The sequence below is a fragment of the Grammomys surdaster genome, unplaced genomic scaffold (genome assembly GCF_004785775.1).
Source record: "Grammomys surdaster isolate TR1022 unplaced genomic scaffold, NIH_TR_1.0 362, whole genome shotgun sequence".
Taxonomy (NCBI): Eukaryota; Metazoa; Chordata; class Mammalia; order Rodentia; family Muridae; genus Grammomys; species Grammomys surdaster.
In genome coordinates, this window is record NW_021604781.1 from 4635403 (window position 1) to 4654271 (window position 18869).

Genomic DNA, 18869 nt, shown 5'->3' on the forward strand with positions numbered 1-18869 from the left:
GAGAGGGGAGGATATCAGAGAGGGGAGGATATCAGAGAGGGGAGGATATCAGAGAGGGGTATCTGTGTGGACTGGAATGTGACCATCGGTCGGCTCATACGAAGATGGGGAGGCAGACAGAGGGTGAGTCTCAGATTTCAAATGCGCTATCAAGTGTACACATCAGTGAAATACAAAAGTCATGGGAGCATGGATGAGGGAGATGACGAGCTCTGGTCTGTACGTGTTAAAGCGTGGGGCCCTGTGACACCCGGAGCCGTGAGAGAGGTGATCAGGGTAGAGCAAACACAATGGAGTCGATCCTCTGTGTCTTTGGAAGATCGGTTCCAGGAGCCCCCTGCAGACACCCAAGTCCTCCCCTGCTCAAGTCTCAGGGAACATAGCACAGCATTTCCATGTAATCCCTCATAGCCTCCCCTTTATTTTAAATCACGTCTGTATTATAATACTTAATACAGTGTAAACATCATGGAAGTGGATATTTCATGATTAATGTGAGGTTGGGTGAATGCAGGGACGGTGAGCCCATGGATATCAAGGGCTGAATATAACTAAACCCAAGTGAGCTGGGGAGACAAATTCAGAACCCTGGTGAATTCCAGTGTTCAGAACCTAGGGTCAAGGAAGGAAGCCAGCCTTGGGAAGGTGAAAGTCCTAGATCAACAAGAACCAGCTAAAGGTGGCGTCTCAGAAGCCAGAGAATTTGCACTCATGAGAGGAGGGTGTAGTTGATTAATTGTGTCAAGTATTTAAGAAAGAACAGGTGATGTAAATCCACATAGTCCTTTGTATTTACCCAGTGTGGGGGCGGGGCGCAGAGTGGGCGGGGCACAGAGAGGGCGAAGGGAGGAGGGCTGAGAGAGTGCAGATACTGAGAGCCAGAAGCTAGTCGTCACCATCACCGAATGCTTTCTTAAGAAGTCTGAAGGCTGTGTGTGGTGATGCTCACCTTTCATCCCCGGCAGAGACTGACAGATCTCCGTGAGTCGACGCTAGCCTGATCTACATAGCAAGTTCTAGGCCAGCCGCGACTGCATAGTAAGATCCTACCGGAGGAAGAAGGAGGAGGAGATAGAAGGAGGAGAAAGAAGTGGAGGAGGACGAAAAGGAGGCAGGAGAGAAGGAGGAGGAGGAGAAGGAGGAGGAGAAGGAGGAGGAGGAGAAGGAAGTCTTCAGCAAACGACAGCATTTTAAATTATTCTTGAGAGAAAATAGTTTATCATTGTATCTTTCCTAACCAAAGAACAATATAATAATTTGTAGGCTGAAAGGTAATTTCTACCAAGCTCCAGTTAAACTTAACAAATATTTACTGAAGTCTCATTTGGTACAAGGCCCTGTACCCATGACGTGCAGTTTGAGTAAGATGTAGTCTGTGATGTGCAGGTGAAAGTCCCTCACAGCCCAGAGGACCAGAGCTGGAACCAGGCAGTGGGAAGCTGGACAGGGAGGAAGTCTGGGGCAAAGAAGGCTGGTCAGGCCGAGGCTGTACACTGGTAGTGGAGGGAGAGCAACAGCACCAGTGCAGCTTGTCAGGGCCTGACTCATGCTGTACAGAAGCCTGGGGACACGGCAGGCTGTCTGTTCCTCTCTTAGCGACCATAGCAAAACAAAAGGTCCTCTTCCTCCTTCCTTATACTTTAGGCTCCTGTTTGACATTTCCACCACCAGACCTTGGAGGGTTCACGAGGTCTCCTACATTGATTTAACGGCTGGTTTCCTGTGATATTTTTTATTTTCTTGCCAAAGGCATGGGAGGAATAGCAAGCAGAGGTAGGCGTTCATCTCTTCCAGACCATTCTGATTCAGTTCCAACTGCCTGAACTTCTTACCCTTGGCTCCTGTCAGGGTGGTAGATGGAACCCTGTCAGCTAAGGAGTGTTCTGGGTGGGAACCTCAAAGACATTCAAGAAACTATAATCAGTGAAGCTGTGCTCCCGACCCTGGGATCTAAGCCCAGCCCTTCATGGGGTCCTCCATGTGCTGTGGCCACAGGGCGTGGGAAAGGCCTTGGTGCTGAGAGAGTCTGGCAAGTATAGACTGCGGAGAACAGAGTGGATGTTTTGTGCCGAATACACAATTCTGCTATGGAATTCCCAAGACTTGGGGTGTTCAGAGGTCTCAGGCCAGGCATAGGAGGGCTTTATGGTGTCTGGGGTAGGATGGGATGGAATAAGGGAAGTAGAAATATAGTTTGAAGTAAGCAAATGACTGCCACCATGCCACCGTGGAACCAGACAAGGATGGATGTGCTTTCCCCTTTGGCTGTCCCTCCAAGGACTGACAGCATGAGAAATCACCCCTGTGCTAGTGCTTAAACCCAGGATCTGCCTCTGGACTTTAGCTGAGGTGTGGGAGAAAAGCATGGACAAAGGTCACTTATGCAAATGGAGAGAGAGAGAGAGAGAGAGAGAGAGAGAGAGAGAGAGAGAGAGAGAGAGAGAGAGAGAGGGAGGGAGGGAGGGAGAGAGAGACTTGCAGGCTGTGCTGTCAGAAAGGGGCTGTGTGACGTAACTGCTTGCACAAGACTATTATCATCATTATATTTTATGTGTGTGGGTGTTCTGCATGTATGTCTACAGCATTTGTATGTCTGGCACCCATGGAGGTCAGGAGAGGGTGTCAGATCCCTTGGTATACAGGAGTTATAGTTGGGAGCCATCATGTAGGTACTGGGAATTGAACCTGAGTCTTCTGCAAGAGCAGGAAGCACTCTTAACTATTAAGCTATCTCTCCAGCCCCTTCTAGGATAAATATTTTTAAAGGGAAATATTTGCATTATTTTCACAGAGACTGTCATTGCTTGATATTAATGCTGTTGACATCCTCGGATCAAACGGGTGTGTGCAGCAGGGAACTGTAACATCCTTCACCCTTGTATCATTTCCTCTCACTGCTCCTGGCTTCTCGAGAGGCCCCTCATCACTTCTCATTTATTCAAACACTCGAGAAAGCTGCCCTGGGTAGTCATGGCTAGGTCCATCAACACACGACAGCGGACACAGCCTATGCCCTCATTTGTCATATGCTATAATTAATTAGCGTCTAGTAACAATATGCCTTATGCAAATGAGTTGCTATCTTCACATTAATTTAGGAATTCAAAGGTCATGTTTGGGCATCCAGGCCTATGTCTTCAGCCAGCTGCAGTGAATACTACAACCCAACATGGCAGAAGGGAGCTTCTCACATCCCTAGTGCTTTAGCCTGCCGTGACTGGCACCAAAGGACAAACTTCGCCAGCTGTTTTGACACCTTTTGTGTCTTCCAAGTGTCCCATAGAGTTAACGTTCCAACCAGCTCACTCAGATAATTGGATTTGCAGTGAACTTTCCGTGACATACGGAGGAGGAGACTCCCAGTCAACAATCAGTCACAACCAGGAAAGCAGAATTTTGTTTAACAGTAGCTGCTGAAATACTGGAAACAGAGCTCTTCGTGCCTGCAGTAACAGTCATCTACATGGAGCCCACAGGACACTGCTCCTGCCATCATCCCTGCAGCTGAGCACAAAGAACTCAGCTGCCATTCTGCTGTTTGCAATTTCAGCAAAGGCAGCAAATCTGCCTGGCTTCTGGGGACCAAACCTCAGAGATACAAAAAAAGGAAGCGGTATACATCTGTGTATCTACTCATTCCTTTTGGGCACTTGCCCTCAGTAGGATCTGTATTTTAAAGGTACACTGTCCACTGATTCTACAGTAAACTGTGAACCTAAGTGAGCTGACTGCTTGTTTCCACAGGTGAGCAAAATCTCTTTGGTGAATATCCTTTTGCAGGGGACTCTGGCTCCCCTGCCTGCCTCGGTCTCCCTGGAAGGAGCTCCCTCTGGCTATAATTCTCTCTATTATTCTGCATGGCCTGAGCATTTCAAACGACCATGAGAACTGTACAGCCCATAGAGATTTCAAAATAAAGCAGAGGGATGGGCAGGACAGACTAGCAGGTGAAGGTGCCTGCTGCCAAGCCTGAGGAGTCAAGTTCAATTCCCAAGACCCATATGGTGAGATGATGTAAGCAACTTCTAATAAGAGGTCCTCTGGTGCCCCTGCCACTCAACAAATAAACAGACAAATAAGCAAACAGGTGTAATTGCAGAAATTTAAAAATGAATCACTATCTTTGCAAATACATTGCACAAAGAAGAACATGAATAAAATGTCACCCCCTTACCCCTCTCTTGGCGTTCATTAATCAATACTTACCTTCTGAGGAGGCAAGAATCAGCTGCCCATTAAAGCCCCCTCACTCTCCTCTGGTGAGAGATGCTCTGTCGCTTTCTGCTGTTTGTGAGACAGGAAATCTGTACTGCGTAGAACTCACAGTGAAGAGAAACAATTCCCCACTAGCTTTCCAGTCAGCTGCCTTTGGCTGCCTACCTAGCCTTGCTTCCTTTGATCCACCCAGGGTGTGTGTGACTCTTCCTTTGGCCTCTATTTTACCCACAGCTCCTGCACCCTGAGAACAGAGGTTCACACACTTCTAGCCAAATGCTTGTTCACAAGAATTAATAAAACAGCTTAGAAAGATTTTTCAGGGTATGAAAATATTAAAAATTATACCCTAGTAATAAACACCGGATGTGAAAATAGTAGCATGCACTGGAACCATGAAACTCTTAGGTATTGTCAATTCCATGTCTTGTGGTACAAACTACAGTTTCCTGTTGTAAACATCGGGAGACCTAAATGTACACTGATTACTAATCTGACACATCAATTTAGGGCCAGTAAGTTGGCTCAGTGGCTAAAGGCACTTGCCACCAAGCAGGACAACCTGAATTCAAGTCCCAGTCTCCAGAGGATGGAAGAGAGAACCAACTCCTACAAGTTGTCCTTGGACCTCTATACAGGCATTGTGGCATGTGTTGTCCTGGACACACACACATAACATTCACAAAAATGTCCAGACGTGTGTGAAGGTGACTTGATGAAGACGGCAGTCCAGTCCTTTCAACAAGTAGTTGAAACAATCAGACACCGAAATGCAAATGAATGAATCTTGGCTCAGGGCTCAGGACTTATATTTACTAAGATAAACTCAAATTCAAAATGCACAGGATAACATACTTGGGACTTCATCTTAGGCAAGGTCATTTTTAGACATACTCTTAAATATACATGAATAACCAAATTCAGCTAGAAAAATTAAGGAAAAAAACCCTTCATTCTATTGAAAATATCTACATTCTGGCAGAAAATGTTTATAAAATAAATCTGACAAAAAGAGTAATCTATAACAACAAAATCCCTCAAAACCCAGGAATAGAAATTATTATTCAATTAAAAATGAGAGAACGCCTGAATAGATATTTTGCAGGAAAAGGTAGGTTGGCGAGACAAGGAAAGATGTGTAGCTTTATTGGTCACTAGGAAAATGCACATTAAAAATCACAATGCAACCACAGCCAGACTCCAGTTAGAATGTGTATGAGCATGTCAAAGGCGTGCTCCCACAGACCAGGTAACTGGACCTTCACACGCTGTTAGGAATACAAAAGAACAGGGCCACTCGAAGCTCCTGATAAAGATAAAACAGATTTGTCGTGAGCCCCACAATCCCGTTCCTAAGATTTTATTGAAAAAAAAAAGTATATTTATGCTCACACAAAACCACATAAATTAATGTTAAGGTGTCTTTATATCCTCAAACTGGAGAACCCCAAAGTCTTTCTGTATAGTGGAAAGAAATATATTTTTAAACAGAAATTAGCATGAATTAAGAACATTCTTAACAATCTTAAGAATATTACACTGAGTTAAAGAAGCCAGGCAGAACCAGCCATTTCCTGTTCCATGTTATCTCTGTGACATCCTGAGAGAGCCAAAATGTAGACACAGACAATAAATCTGTGGTTGGCCAGGAGTGGGAGTAGGGGGAGTGGTGGCTTCAGGAGCGGTGGATGGAACTTTTTCAAGTCTTGATTGCACATTGGTATTAGTCCATATTGAGTGTGTGTGTGTGTGTGTGTGTGCATGTATAAATCTAATGCTAAAAATAAGTCAATTTATAGAAAACAAATTTAGAAGACTTAATGGGAAAAGACAGTAAAATATAATTTTAAAAATAGAAATTATTTTTTTTAAATGCCAGCCAACAGGAATATACACAACACTTAGAGAAAAAAATAGCCCGTGTTACTGAGTGCAATGAACGGTTTTTTCGGAAGGATCTGTTCATGCTGCAGGTGTGCCTTCCAGATGGAGAAGAGGAAATGACACTCTTCCAAGTCAGAGCTTTTGAAGAATCACAAAGACATCATCCATCTACCCCACAGGCTCTTACAAAGGCACAGATATGCGCATGCTTATTTTCTAGCCTATGTAGCCTGGATCCATTCAAATATATGATTTTATGTACATATGTACGTATGTATTTTAGTGTGTGTGTGTACATGTGTGTGCTACACACATGCTACAGTGCATGTGTGGATGTCAGAGAACAGCTTTTGAGATTTGGTTCTCTCCTCCCACTTTGTGAGTTTCAGGAATTGAACTCAGGTAGTTTTGCTTGGTGGTAAGTACATTTAACCTGTTGGGCCAGCCAGCCGGCCAGCCCCCAAGTTTATGATTCAGAATTCTTTCCTCTTTTAAACTGACAGGATTGATTCATTAAACTTAAGAAGACACACAGTATTCTCCTTGTGAATAGCAGAGATGAACACAGATCTGCTTTTTTTTCGTCATATAGCAAGCTCAGAACATTGAGGATCACTGAGCAAAACCAGACATTGAGGATCTCGCAAACCTAAGATTACTTACACTACTCTGGCATGCCTCCGTACCTCTGTGCTCATCATCAAACAGTCATGTTTACCAAACGCAGGACATATAAGGAAGAGCAGTGGACTGAGGTTACCAGCATGGCATCTCCAAGTCCTATGTGGCCTGAAGACTGACAGTGTTCTGTACTGACGCCTGCCCCAGCTCCAACCTCTTTCCAGAGCATTAGCCATAGAACTGCAAGGTTCTTCAGACACAATTGACCTCTCATGTGGAATTTGATTATCTAAAATATAGATTTTATTGGATCTTTACAATTATGAGCCAAAGTTCAATGGTTTCTTATTTGTTCATTTGCGCATGCCACGTTGCTTCACCTGGGCTTCTCCAACTACTCTGTCAAGTGTTTGAGAGGAAAGAATTCTTCATATATACATTTCTGACTCTTTAAAAGACTCATCACACAATAAAGGTTTAAATAAGTCAATGTGCCAACGTATTTACATGGACTTATATATTCTGATTTGAAGATATAACCACTTGACTTTATATATGTAAAAAAAACCCTTAGGTCAAGTTGAACATCCTCAAAGTTGTCTCAGACATTGCCCTGGCAACGCTTGAGATGGCTGACCATCCTGAATCCTTCTACTACCTCATATGTGCTGTCTTTTCACTGCCCTAATCCTTAATTTACATTTTTAAAATGGCCTTTAAAATACTCTGAAATATCCATCTTCCCTTTCTCTCTCCTTTTTTTCTCTCCTCTTCTGTCTTTTCTTCTCTCTTCCTCTTCCTCTCTTTTTCTTAATCTAATGACTGAAGTCCCCTGTTAAGATTTAACTGAGCACCCTCAGGGTACCAGGACCGACCAGCAACAGTGACCACACAGTACATATTTACCGAGTTGTTAACTTCAACTTTCAAATTTGTGCTGCCCAAATGGAGACAAACCAAGGAAAAGAGCAAAAACCAAAGTTACGTTACTCATCTGGCTTACCTGCAAAGAGGTTCTACAAGGTCTCTTTCAAGAAAATCATGGTCTTTTTTGACAGCTGCAATGTTGATGGGAAACTGGGAATCTAAGAGAGAAAGGAGGAGAGAGAGGCTAAGGCCTTTTGCTGCATGTGACTGCCTGGCCAATGAAGACAGGCCACCAAGTTCTGCACAAGTCACCATTCTTAGATCTTAAATCACAATTACTGCTTACTGTTATTGCTGATGGCATTTAAAAATGGCACACAGTGTTAGGTTTAATCACAGAAAATGCTCTTGAGAGTGCAGTGTAAGTGCAAAATATGAAAACAAGCACCTAGACCTTGGGCAGGATTGCATGCCAAGGGCCCTTTATGTCCATCCTTATCTGACATTCCTCGGGAGGACATGAAGAACAGCTTCTACATTCTTCCTGTTCGCCACAGGATAGGTTGCAGACAGATGACTTCATAGAATTCTTAGTTTGGCAAACTTCTTTTCCTTCAAAAAGGACATTTCTAAAAATAGCCCAAGTTTAATAGTCTCAGATCTGTTTTTCTTTTCTTTCCTTTCTTCCTTCCTTTCTTCTTTTGGTAACAAAATTTTCAGTCATCTTGAAGCCCCCAAATGAGAAGAGATTCCAACCCCATTGACTGTTCCCCAAGAGAAGACTCATGCCAACTCATCCAGAATATTGCTTTCATTTTAGGTGTCTCTTTAGGAAAACCCCTTGCTATCACTTGACATAATGGCTAAGGTCAACTTTAATGTCGGTTCACTGTGACTGCCAGGCCTTCCTCTTTTTTATTTCCCATGTCTTCTCAGTTATAATGAAGCTAACGTTTCTAAACCTTCCTCTGAATTGGAAGCAGACACTACTACCCCCATTCTGGGGACACATCTTTTTCTCTTTAGAGCATGGGCTACCCACTAAAAGCTTAAACATACAAGTTTACTGACATATTTACTTGGCCATAGACATTCCAATTTGAAGACATAATCACTTGCCTTTATAAAAAAGAATCCACTCAAGTGGATGAACTCGAAGTATTTCACAGTGACTGAATCCCTTATGGTCACCCGTGAACGGCACCCCACTCCCCTGGCAAGTGACTGTGCACCACAGTGAGAAGCACGGATATGGGAGCCCAGGGTTTTAAGTACACATTACTTCCTTGCTGTGTTGTTCTGGGCAAGTAGCCTTCCCTCAGCTGTAAAGTAAGTATCACCACACGATGGCAACTTTATGGCAGACGTGTGAACATTTACTGACTATTGGTTTTTGAATAATAGGAGTCTCAGAACAAGCTCTGTTCTCATTGTATTTATGTAATATATATGGATTGAACAATCCGACACGTACATGTTTCTGAGCTACAGCACACCTTACATACTTATGGACTGTTCACATTAAATCTCATAGTGGCTATAGCATTATATTTATATGCATAAACGTTTCATCAAGAATCAAAAAAGCTGGAATTATTTTTATTTTTCATCCATCCATGTAAGGACAATGAGCTGCTTGTTTTTCTTTTGTCTTGACACCAACTGAGACGCGCTTGGGAAGAGGAAATCTTAACTGAGAAAGTTCCTCCATGATATTGGCCTGCAGACAAATATGTCGGGTATTATCTTGATTACTGATTCGTGGGAAGGGCTCCACTCACTATGGGTGGTACCACCCCTGCACTAGCAGTCCTTGATTCTATAAGAAAACAGGCTGGGCCAGCCGTGTGGAGCAAGCCAGTAAGCGACATCCCTCCTTGGCCTCTGGATCCACTCCTGCCTCCAGTTTCCTACCCTACCTTCCCTCAGTGATGGAGTGTGCCTGAGAGCTGTAAGCTGAAACAAACCGTTTCCTTCTTATTTGGGTCATGGTGTTTGTCACAATAACGGAAACCCCTAACTAGGACCAAGATCACTTAAAATCCTGAGCTTTCCCTTCCTAATTAGTAAATGGCTGATGGAGAATAGGAGTTGGGAATTGTTTAGATTTAAGCTATAGCAATCATCCTTTGTTTCTCTCTCTGTCTCTCTCTCTCTCTCTCTCTCTCTCTCTCTCTCTCTTTCTCTCTCTCCTTCCTCCCTTCCTTCTTGGTCTAAAAGGTTATGTATGACCCTCTGAAAACTTCTGTCAGAGAGTCTAAGCTTCAAACTGTATGCCAACATTAACCCTCTTTGGTCTTTACAGAATATAAATGAACAGAGTAGAAAAAACCTAAACTTTTGGTTTTTAATATAAACTCGAGACTTTTGGTGAAAGGACAGGAGTGATTTTTATGTAAAGATTAATCTTGTTGTCTCTTTCCTGCACACACACAACACAATGTTCGCGGCACTAGGAAGAGAGGTTGCTATGCTTTCATGTGCTGGGTACCGCCATTCGAGCCGCCAGTCCCACTCTACCATCTTGCATTCTGCCTTATGTTTGGAGACCCACTGTGAAGGAGGATGGCATCCAAAGAGACTCATGCCCTCTGGCTCCTTTTGTGTTTGGTCAATGGGAAGTTATGGCTGAACATGCAAGGAGGCATCATTGGTTCTCCCCATGGCCAGCTGTGTGCTTCCTCCAGGGCTGTGTGCAAGGCTCTTATTTCCTGGGCTCTGACATCCTCGTCTTTGGGCCTGTGGTAGTGACAGCTATAATAACCATACACTCTTGGCTCCTCCCTTGTGTACATCTTATCCACAACTTTGTAATAAATAATATTAGCTTTAATTTCCCATAGATGATCTCAGGTGTGCCACTTGCTCACTCCTGGGACCTGACTGCTTCATCATAACCTTTTAGACCAAGAAAGAAGGAAGGAAGGAAGAAAGGAAGGATAAAAGAAAGAGAAAGAGAGAAAGAGAGGGAGAAAGAGAGAGGGGGTATAAAGATGATCTGCAAAGTAGCAAAGATTTAATCATGATTTTAGACAACGTAAGATATAGTTAGATTAATATGGTAGTTCAATGAGAATGGCTCCCACAGGCTCAGTATGTTTGAGTGCCTGGTCCCTAGTTGGTAGAACAGTTTTGGGAAGGATTAGGAGGTGTGGTCTTATTGGGAGAGGGGTGTCAGTGGGAAAGGGCTTTGAGATTTCAAAAGCTCGTGCAATTCCTAGTATTTCCCCCCTTTCTGCCTCTTGTTTATGAATCAGATATAAGCTTTCAGCTACTGATCCAGCACTATGCCTGCCTGCTGTTGTGTTTCCAGTCATGAAGGTCATGGACTCTCAAAAACTGTAAGTCCCAAACCAAACTTTTTTTTCCCTGTAAGTTGCCTTGGTCATGGTATTTTATTACAGCAATAGAAAAGTAATTAAGATAGTGAATAGTAGCCGGGCAGTGGTGGCGCACACCTTTAATCCCAGCACTTGGGAGGCAGAGACAGGCGGATTTCTGAGTTTGAGGCCAGCCTGGTCTACAAAGTGAGTTCCAGGACAGCCAGAACTACACAGAGAAACCCTGTCTCAAAGGGAAAAAAAAAGATAGTGAATAGTTATTTGCTATTAACTAAAAAATCAAGGACCAGAAGTATAATGTTGGCAAAAAACAAAGCCACTTATCCAAAACTCCACTTATCCAAGACTGTCACCTGACCCATAACATTTTTTATGTAAAATAGACATAAACAGGGGCTATCCCAAAACAACTAGTTTTGAGACTTGTAGGAAATTTATTAACAATGAATTCATTGTAATCTCAAGAAAACAGCACAGTGATAAAACAAGAAAGAACATGCAAGAGGGGGCTGGAGAGATGGCTCAGTGGTTAAGAGCACTGACTGCTCTTCCAGAGGTCCTGAGTTCAAATCCCAGCAACCACATGGTGGCTCACAGCCACCCATAATGAGATTCAATGCCCTCTTCTGGTCTGTCTGAAGACAGCTACAGTGTACTCATAAATAAAATAAATAAATCTTTTAAAAAAAAAAAAAAAAGAACATGCAAGAGGTTCTAGAAAGTAAGTCTTGGCAGACCCTGGGACGAAATTGAAGAGCTGGGCAGGAATCTGCAGTAGCGGGAAACAGAAAGTGAAGGGGCAATGCTAGGGGCAAGGGACCTGACTCATTTCCAATTGTGTCAGAATAAGCTTAGTATTGCCAAGGCTGAGGGGGAAGGACGCAAATCCACAATGCATCAGAGCGAAAGCCCAGTAAGCACAAGGCAGGGTCTTCCTCTTGGTAAAGAACGGAGGGAAAGGCTCACATACCTTCATACAGCTGAGCGTACTGCGGGAACCCAGCAGCTCGGAGCCAATCACATGCTTCCTTCGCCTCGATTTCTAAAACATACAAGAAAAAGAACATCGTGAGTCTGACAACCAGACCTTAGTTCTGCTGGTGTGCTCCGTGCAAGTCACTACAAGGCAACGCTGCTCCCAGATAGTCTTGTGTAAGTCAGTCTACCCAGAAGGGAGGATGCAGAGAACGTGCAGGCCACTCGAAGCACCGTTCTGTGTGTGCTAGGGTTATCTTCTCTGTAAAGCCATGGTTCATGGATGATAACCAACCTCCCAGGACAGAGCACAAAGGCCGAGTGTCCCATAGGGAAAAATACCGTCTTTATGCAGTAAGGAACTCAGTGATGAGGAGGAGAAGAAAGGCTTATTATAATAACTATAATCCTCTTTTTAATGGGCCCTTTAAAACTTTCCAAGATAAGCCTGAGATTATTTATTCAACCTTACTTTATTCTTCCATTCAGGATTAAAAAACACAACAGGGTAGTCTATTTTCTCACAAACGAAGGCATTACAAAAATCCAGTCTCACCGATGGTTTTAATTCCCAGCACATTGCATGAAGATGCTCATTGGCCAAGCATATTGGAATGATTTCAAACTCAGAGTTCAGAGGGAAGGGGATCCTGAGACCTGAGTCTCAGAGAGCTGCCAGAATGGAGAGGGCCACACCCAAGAGGCTGGTGGATCCTTTGGGTGAGCATTTGTGGGGTGGATACACCAGCAACCCACCCTCTCACCTCCCTGAGGGAATTTGTGGGTGAGATGGGTGGAGGGATAGTGTGTAAACCAGGCCATTCTCTGACCTTGCGAATTCTGGATAATTTCTCAGCCACCACACTCTTAGATAAACATCAGCCTAGGGAAAAGAAGTTCATCTGTCAAAAGTTCAGTTTCTCCAAATAGAAGTAAAAAGCCTAGGGAAACGTCCCAACCAAAGCTCTCCTAGGCCACTAGGGTGCTTGGTCAACGAGTTTACGTTTGTTTTCCTCTGCAGTCAAAACTTCTAGTAGAACCAGGCAGTGGTGGCGCACGCCTTTAATCCCAGCACTTGGGAGGCAGAGGCAGGCGGATTTCTGAGTTCGACGCCAGCGTGGTCTACAGAGTGAGTTCCAGGACAGCCAGGGCTACACAGAGAAACCCTGTCTCGAAGAAAACCAAAAAAAAAAAAAAAAAAAAAATCAGTTATATGAGTGGGTAAGGAATCAAAGAGTCCTGAATTGTCTAGTGAATCACATCAATTCTATGCATTTTTTTTTTCTGATTTACTTTTGTTTGTACTGTGATTAAAACATAGCTTTAAGCAAGAAAGTCCCAGAGAACCAGGGAATGAGGACACAGGGAGAACTCCAAGTCACATGCTTTACAGCATAAGGAAATTTGGAGGGGAATGGGAATTCAGGGAAATACAGGAGATTAAACCCCTGAACTAAAGGATGGCAAGATGTGAGGAAACTAAAGAGCCAGGGATCTGGCTAGAAAATCTGCTGGGACTGAGAACTATGGCCAGGCAGAGGGATGGGCAGAGGTGAGGCAGAGTGATTGAATCTATCAAGAGACAACGGTCATGTAATGATAAAGGATTCAGTCCATCCAGCCAAGGGATATAACAGCCAAGTATGTGCACTCAGTGTTGGCAGCTTGGCAGTACATAAAGTTTCCCCAAACCACTTCGTCTCCCCCAGTAGGAATGCTGATAATGGAATGAAATATCATCATCCACAAATGCACACAATCAAACCTTCACTGGAACCTGTCTACGTCATCATTCAAACAGACTATGCTTTTAAACCTCTTACGATGAGGTTTTAGGTTTCACACTCAAATCAGAAATTGCAAGGAGTAAATAACAGCAAATTAGAAAAGTGCCACTCACCAAGCCACAGTGAGAGGCTCTTTTGGACTGTCTCTATTCACATGCAACTGCCTTTCTATTTGCCTAAATGTCTACCAAACACACCCTCCCTTTGCATTCTCCAGTAAGATCCAGTAAGACATTTTCCTATTGGAGGACTAGTTTGGTTTTAAGGACACATAGGATTTAAAATGAAGGAATAGAAAGCAATACTATGCATTATGGTTGCACAGGGAACCTGCCTTAAGTGCTCATGAACTCTTGGTCCCCATGTGGTGGCGGTGTTTTGGAAGGTGGTAGAACCTTAGGAGGTGGGACTTAGCTGCGGGTTGCGGGGTGGTTATAACTAGGGTTATAGGTCAGCCTCATTTCCACTGACCTCTGTGCTCTTCAGACTGTCCAGATATGAGCAGGCCTTTCCCTACCATGCCAAACTGGATCCCCTGAAACTGTGAGGCAAAGCAGATCCTTTCTAAAATTTATTCTTTCAGGAATTTTGTCACTATTATGAGATAAGTTACTAATATGTTAGACAAGTGGAAACTGGAAGAGCAGGGAGAGTTAGAATCTATCAAGAGACAACGGTCATGTAATGATAAAGGAGTCAGTTCATCCAGCCAAGGGATATAACAGCTATGTATATGCACTCAGTGTTGGCAGCTTGGCAGGCAAAGCAAATACGAAGAGAGCAGAGGGGAGTGATGGCGGCCGGCCTACAGTCTTGACATCTCAATTGAAGAGCAAAACAAACTCACCAACCAGCAACAAAGCAATCCTGTGTAATTCCCACCATGAAATTTCACTTTGTCCGTTGAGCTGAGTTGCAGAGGGGCCTTACAACGGCTTACCCACAGTCCTTTCTAACACCCATCAGACAAACGCTGTTTCCCCAGGGCCTTTGCAGTGGTCAAAACACAGGGAAATTAGAAGGGAGTCATATTGCCAGTGTCATTTCACGAGGCTCTATCTAATGGGATTTAAATGACACTTGATGAGAAAAGCCACGGACGTTTATTCTTGAATGTGCTCTCAGTAGCCATCAGTGTATTATGCAAAAGCATTTAGCCCCATTAAAATCACATTTGACTATTCTGTTTGTTCCCATTTGCAACCCTCACCTGTCCTTGTAGCGGCTTCAGGAATGCATCAAGTCATTGATGCTCTCTTGCTGAAGAAAACACAAGCTGTGTTGGGGTGGGGGTGGAACCCAAGAATGCCACTGGACAAAAGGGCCCAGACCTCGACCAACATTGGACTAGAGATGTCTTCTTTTACAATCAGGGATGTGACCCAAGAGTCCCAGTGGATGCTGAAACCCAGGTTGTAGTCTAACCCCAGTATATGTCAGGACTTTTGATTCCATAACCAAGATGGCTTCTAAGGGACTATCAGACAGGTAACACATATGGTGTCCATGTGGGACAGAAAGGTGATTCCCACCCCCAGGGTGATACAGTGGGACCTGTGGGGGGACTATGTGCTCCCAGAACTCAAGAATTATTTCTGTTATTTTTGATGTTGTTCAACGGTTTATGAAGTAGACCTCAAGTACCCGAAGTTATGGAAAGAGAAATCGAAAGGATTCTTTGCTGGGGAGAATGAGATCCATTTGGCTAGGTAGCACAACAGGACTTTTACAGAATTAAGTAAGGAGTGTGTGTGTGTGTGTGTGTGTGAATATGAGTGTGCACATGTTCAAGTGTGCATGTGTGTGCAGATGCCCACACACAAGTGTGAGAATGTGGAGGTCTAAGGTTGATCTTTATTATTGTCTGCCTTGTTACTTGAGACAATGTCTGTCTCTCTCACTGAATCAAGAACTACCTGGTCAGCCAGCCCTGGGGAACTCTCCAGCTCCACTGTCTCTGCCAGTATGCACCCCTGAGACTGGTATGTCCTGGGATCAAACTTGCATGGTGAGTACTCCAGCAATGGAGCCTCTTCCCAGCTCCTCCTGTATCAGTTTTGTAAGTAGTCCAGGTAATAATGTCATTTGGCTCTACAGCAGTTTCCTAATTTTGTGCAATGTTCTTTTGGTGGCTGCCCAAAACCCTATGCATACATGAGCCCAATAGATGCTAAGTGTCTCCATCAGGTAACAGAGCCGGCTCCCAAGTGAATAAAAGACATGCATAGCCTGGGTACTAGGGACAGAGAATGAGTCAACACTGTCCAGTAGCAGAACCTCTTTATGTGAGGAACCTCTTCTGGTTGGTTTAAGGGAGGCTGACCACCCTGACTCCCAAACCACACACTACCCGTGTTCCTGGAAAGCCTCTTTCTTCCACACTGCAGACTGAGGAACCCTATGGTTTCACGTGAACTGCATTTGGGGGCTGAAAGCAACCTGCTTTTCAGCTTTTCATTTACTCACTGGTCAGTACAAAAAGCAAGCAGGCTTCTGATTGGCTTATGCAACAAGTTCAGCGGCATCTGTCTGGGGCTGGGTACTCTCCTATGTGACCTGTCTGTGATTCCACTTGACAGAAAGTCACGGGCTTTGGCTCATTCGCCTTATCCTCACCTGGGTACCAGTTTTGCTGTGCTCAGTGTGACTCCTGAACCTCTTGCTTAGAGTAAGACAGAGAATCTGTTCAGTGACAGACCTGGTGGGGGGGTATGGGGATCTATTGGAGGGGGACGATCTCAACAGTGCTAGAAAGCTGTATGCTCCTGTGTGTATGAGAATAAAGGCACCATAGAAACAAACGTCTGACTAGTGATATGCTTTTACAAAATAGTATTATATTTTTTAAAAAAAATAATTGTACATATTCAGTTTTAAAAACATTTATCGAAGAAAACATGAAAGGTACAATCAGAGAAGAATTAACTCTTGTCCCATTACCAACACATAATTTATAATGCATGTTATCTGCCTGAGTGGTGACATCATAATATCTTAGCTTGACTGCTGCTCACAAACATAATTATACACTCTGAGGACCTTCCCATATAATGATGTTACTTATAAAAACATGAAACTTCCTTGGTTGAGAATGATTTCTTAAATATGTGATATTGGAATACCACCAAGTTGCATTTTGCTTTGGGTTATAACTACCAACATAGCCGAGATAAAACACTTCAGTCAGTCCTTCCTAGAGCCAACTGAAGGTGGAAAAGGCTGAACATCCATGGAGGTAGAGGAGATTTACACTATGTTGCTTAAATGAGATAGTACTTAGCGACTCGGGCGCAAACAGTGACTGTACCAGGCGCATGATGACCCTAGTCAAGGTTTTACTGAGCTCGAAGGATTTGCTGTACAAGTTTGCAGAGTTCCTATTGAGTTACAGACTTATTGCATTTTTCAAACTGGTGCCCCCATCAAAACAGAAATGCCTAGCTAAGTGCTTTAAGTACATTTGGGTCCACAGGCTCTGCGTAGCACACAGTCTTCCCTAGCTATCCCAAAGGCCTTAAGTAGTCTTTCCAAATGACTAAAACTTCAAACCAGGGCCACATTAGAATGAATTATCAGGAATCTGGCTGGCTAGGAGGAACCAGGGCTCCTCTACTGTGGGCTTTAACACTGGAGTTTTATTCTTGGCATGTTCACGACCACTGTCCTTACAAATCTCCTGCAAACTTCACAGACGGGCTGGCTCCAGTGTGAAGCAGCTGCTTCCTAAATGTTCATGAAACCACTCAAGATGAGTGATTCAGGAAAGTGGGTTTTGGGGAATGCTGGCTTTTTCCATCTACTGAACCAGCAAGCATATTGTGCACCGTGTTCTTAAAGGTCTTACTAGCAGTGAGGGACGGCTCAGTTACCATGAGATGTCTCCTTGAATACAATTATACAATTACCAGTATTATGGTATCTGGAAGGTGTTAAGATTTCAACAGGCTCATAGTTACGGGTTTAGGATAATTCATACTGATGAGTTAGGTTCATGAGAAATATACTACTTAAGGCAAATGACGCCTTTGCCTTCACAGAGAACTTCTCAAGTGAAGGCCCTGCTTATTAAATTCGGATTTCTTTGGCCAGATATGAGGCGGATTCTGTCCAAATTAATGCCAGGCTCTCCATCTCATCTCTATATGGCCGAGAATAAAGTGCTCGTTAAGATTACACAGAGCACACACTTCCCCAGATCCTTCTCCCAGGAGGGCTTTAGAAACTAAATTACAGGTATAGGCAGCATATTATGGTTTTTCTCCACCTCCAATTTCGCCTGATGTCAGGATCCATTATTTTTTTTTCCTACACTTTTGTGAATCTGTATTAAGTTTGTTTTGATGTTTTCAATACTTGAATAATTCATACACGCACACACCCGCGCGCACACACACCTCAAGTGTGCTTTTCTGTATAATAATATTTTCTTTATATGATATTCTAAGTAATGATGGTAAGCTAAAATACAAGTTATTTAGGGCAAATTTAAGATTACCAATCATTACGCTTTTCAGAACATCAAGTCCACTTATAGATACCTGCTTTATTTGACCATGGTCTTAAGTAACCATTTCTTTGATCCATAACAAGCACATTTTTGTCAGCAAACTTGTGACATTAGGAAGGTGTAACCTGTGAGTTCAGAGACACCTACTATTCTGTGGCATCTAATTCCATTCTCTCAGGGGAGAATCACCTGGCTCTGAACAAGTGTACTTTTTTCTCTCAAGCCACAGTTACATGCTGAGACAATGTTCCATAGCCCAGTCTTTGTTTTTAAGATTTATTTTATTTTTATATTATGTGTGTTTTTGTGTGTGGGTATGTTCTCATGAATGCAGTTTTTACAGAGGTCAGAAGGGGGCGGTGGATCCTCTGGGGTTGTTGGGGGTAGTTGTGAGGCACCATAAGGGTGCTCAGAACAGAACCCAGGTTCTGTGTAAGAGTAGCCAGCATATTTAACTGCTGATCTATCTTTCCAGCCTCTTCATCTCCCCATCCCCTAGTCCCTAGACCGGGTTTCTCTGTGTAACAGCGTTGACTGTCCTAGAACTCGGTTTATAGACCAGGCTGGCTTCAAACGCACAGAGGTCTGCCTGTCTCTGCCTCCCCGGAGGTGTGTGCCACCACACCCTGCTCAGCCCTTTCATCTGAATGCTAGCTGTATTCCCTGGCTTTG

General features: G+C 43.6%; 1 protein-coding gene across 3 annotated transcripts in view; it reads right to left on the bottom strand.

Annotated features, from left to right (window-relative positions):
• Stard13 (StAR related lipid transfer domain containing 13) overlaps positions 1–18869 on the bottom strand; it is a 161054-nt gene that overhangs the window by 50266 nt on the left and 91919 nt on the right. For all 3 annotated transcript variants that reach the window (XM_028779737.1, XM_028779736.1, XM_028779738.1), the window contains exons 2-3: positions 11899–11970; positions 7724–7805 (exon numbers count right to left, since the gene is read on the bottom strand). In XM_028779737.1, the coding sequence (XP_028635570.1) occupies positions 7724–7805; positions 11899–11970 (154 nt within the window). The remainder of the gene's footprint in view (positions 1–7723; positions 7806–11898; positions 11971–18869) is intronic.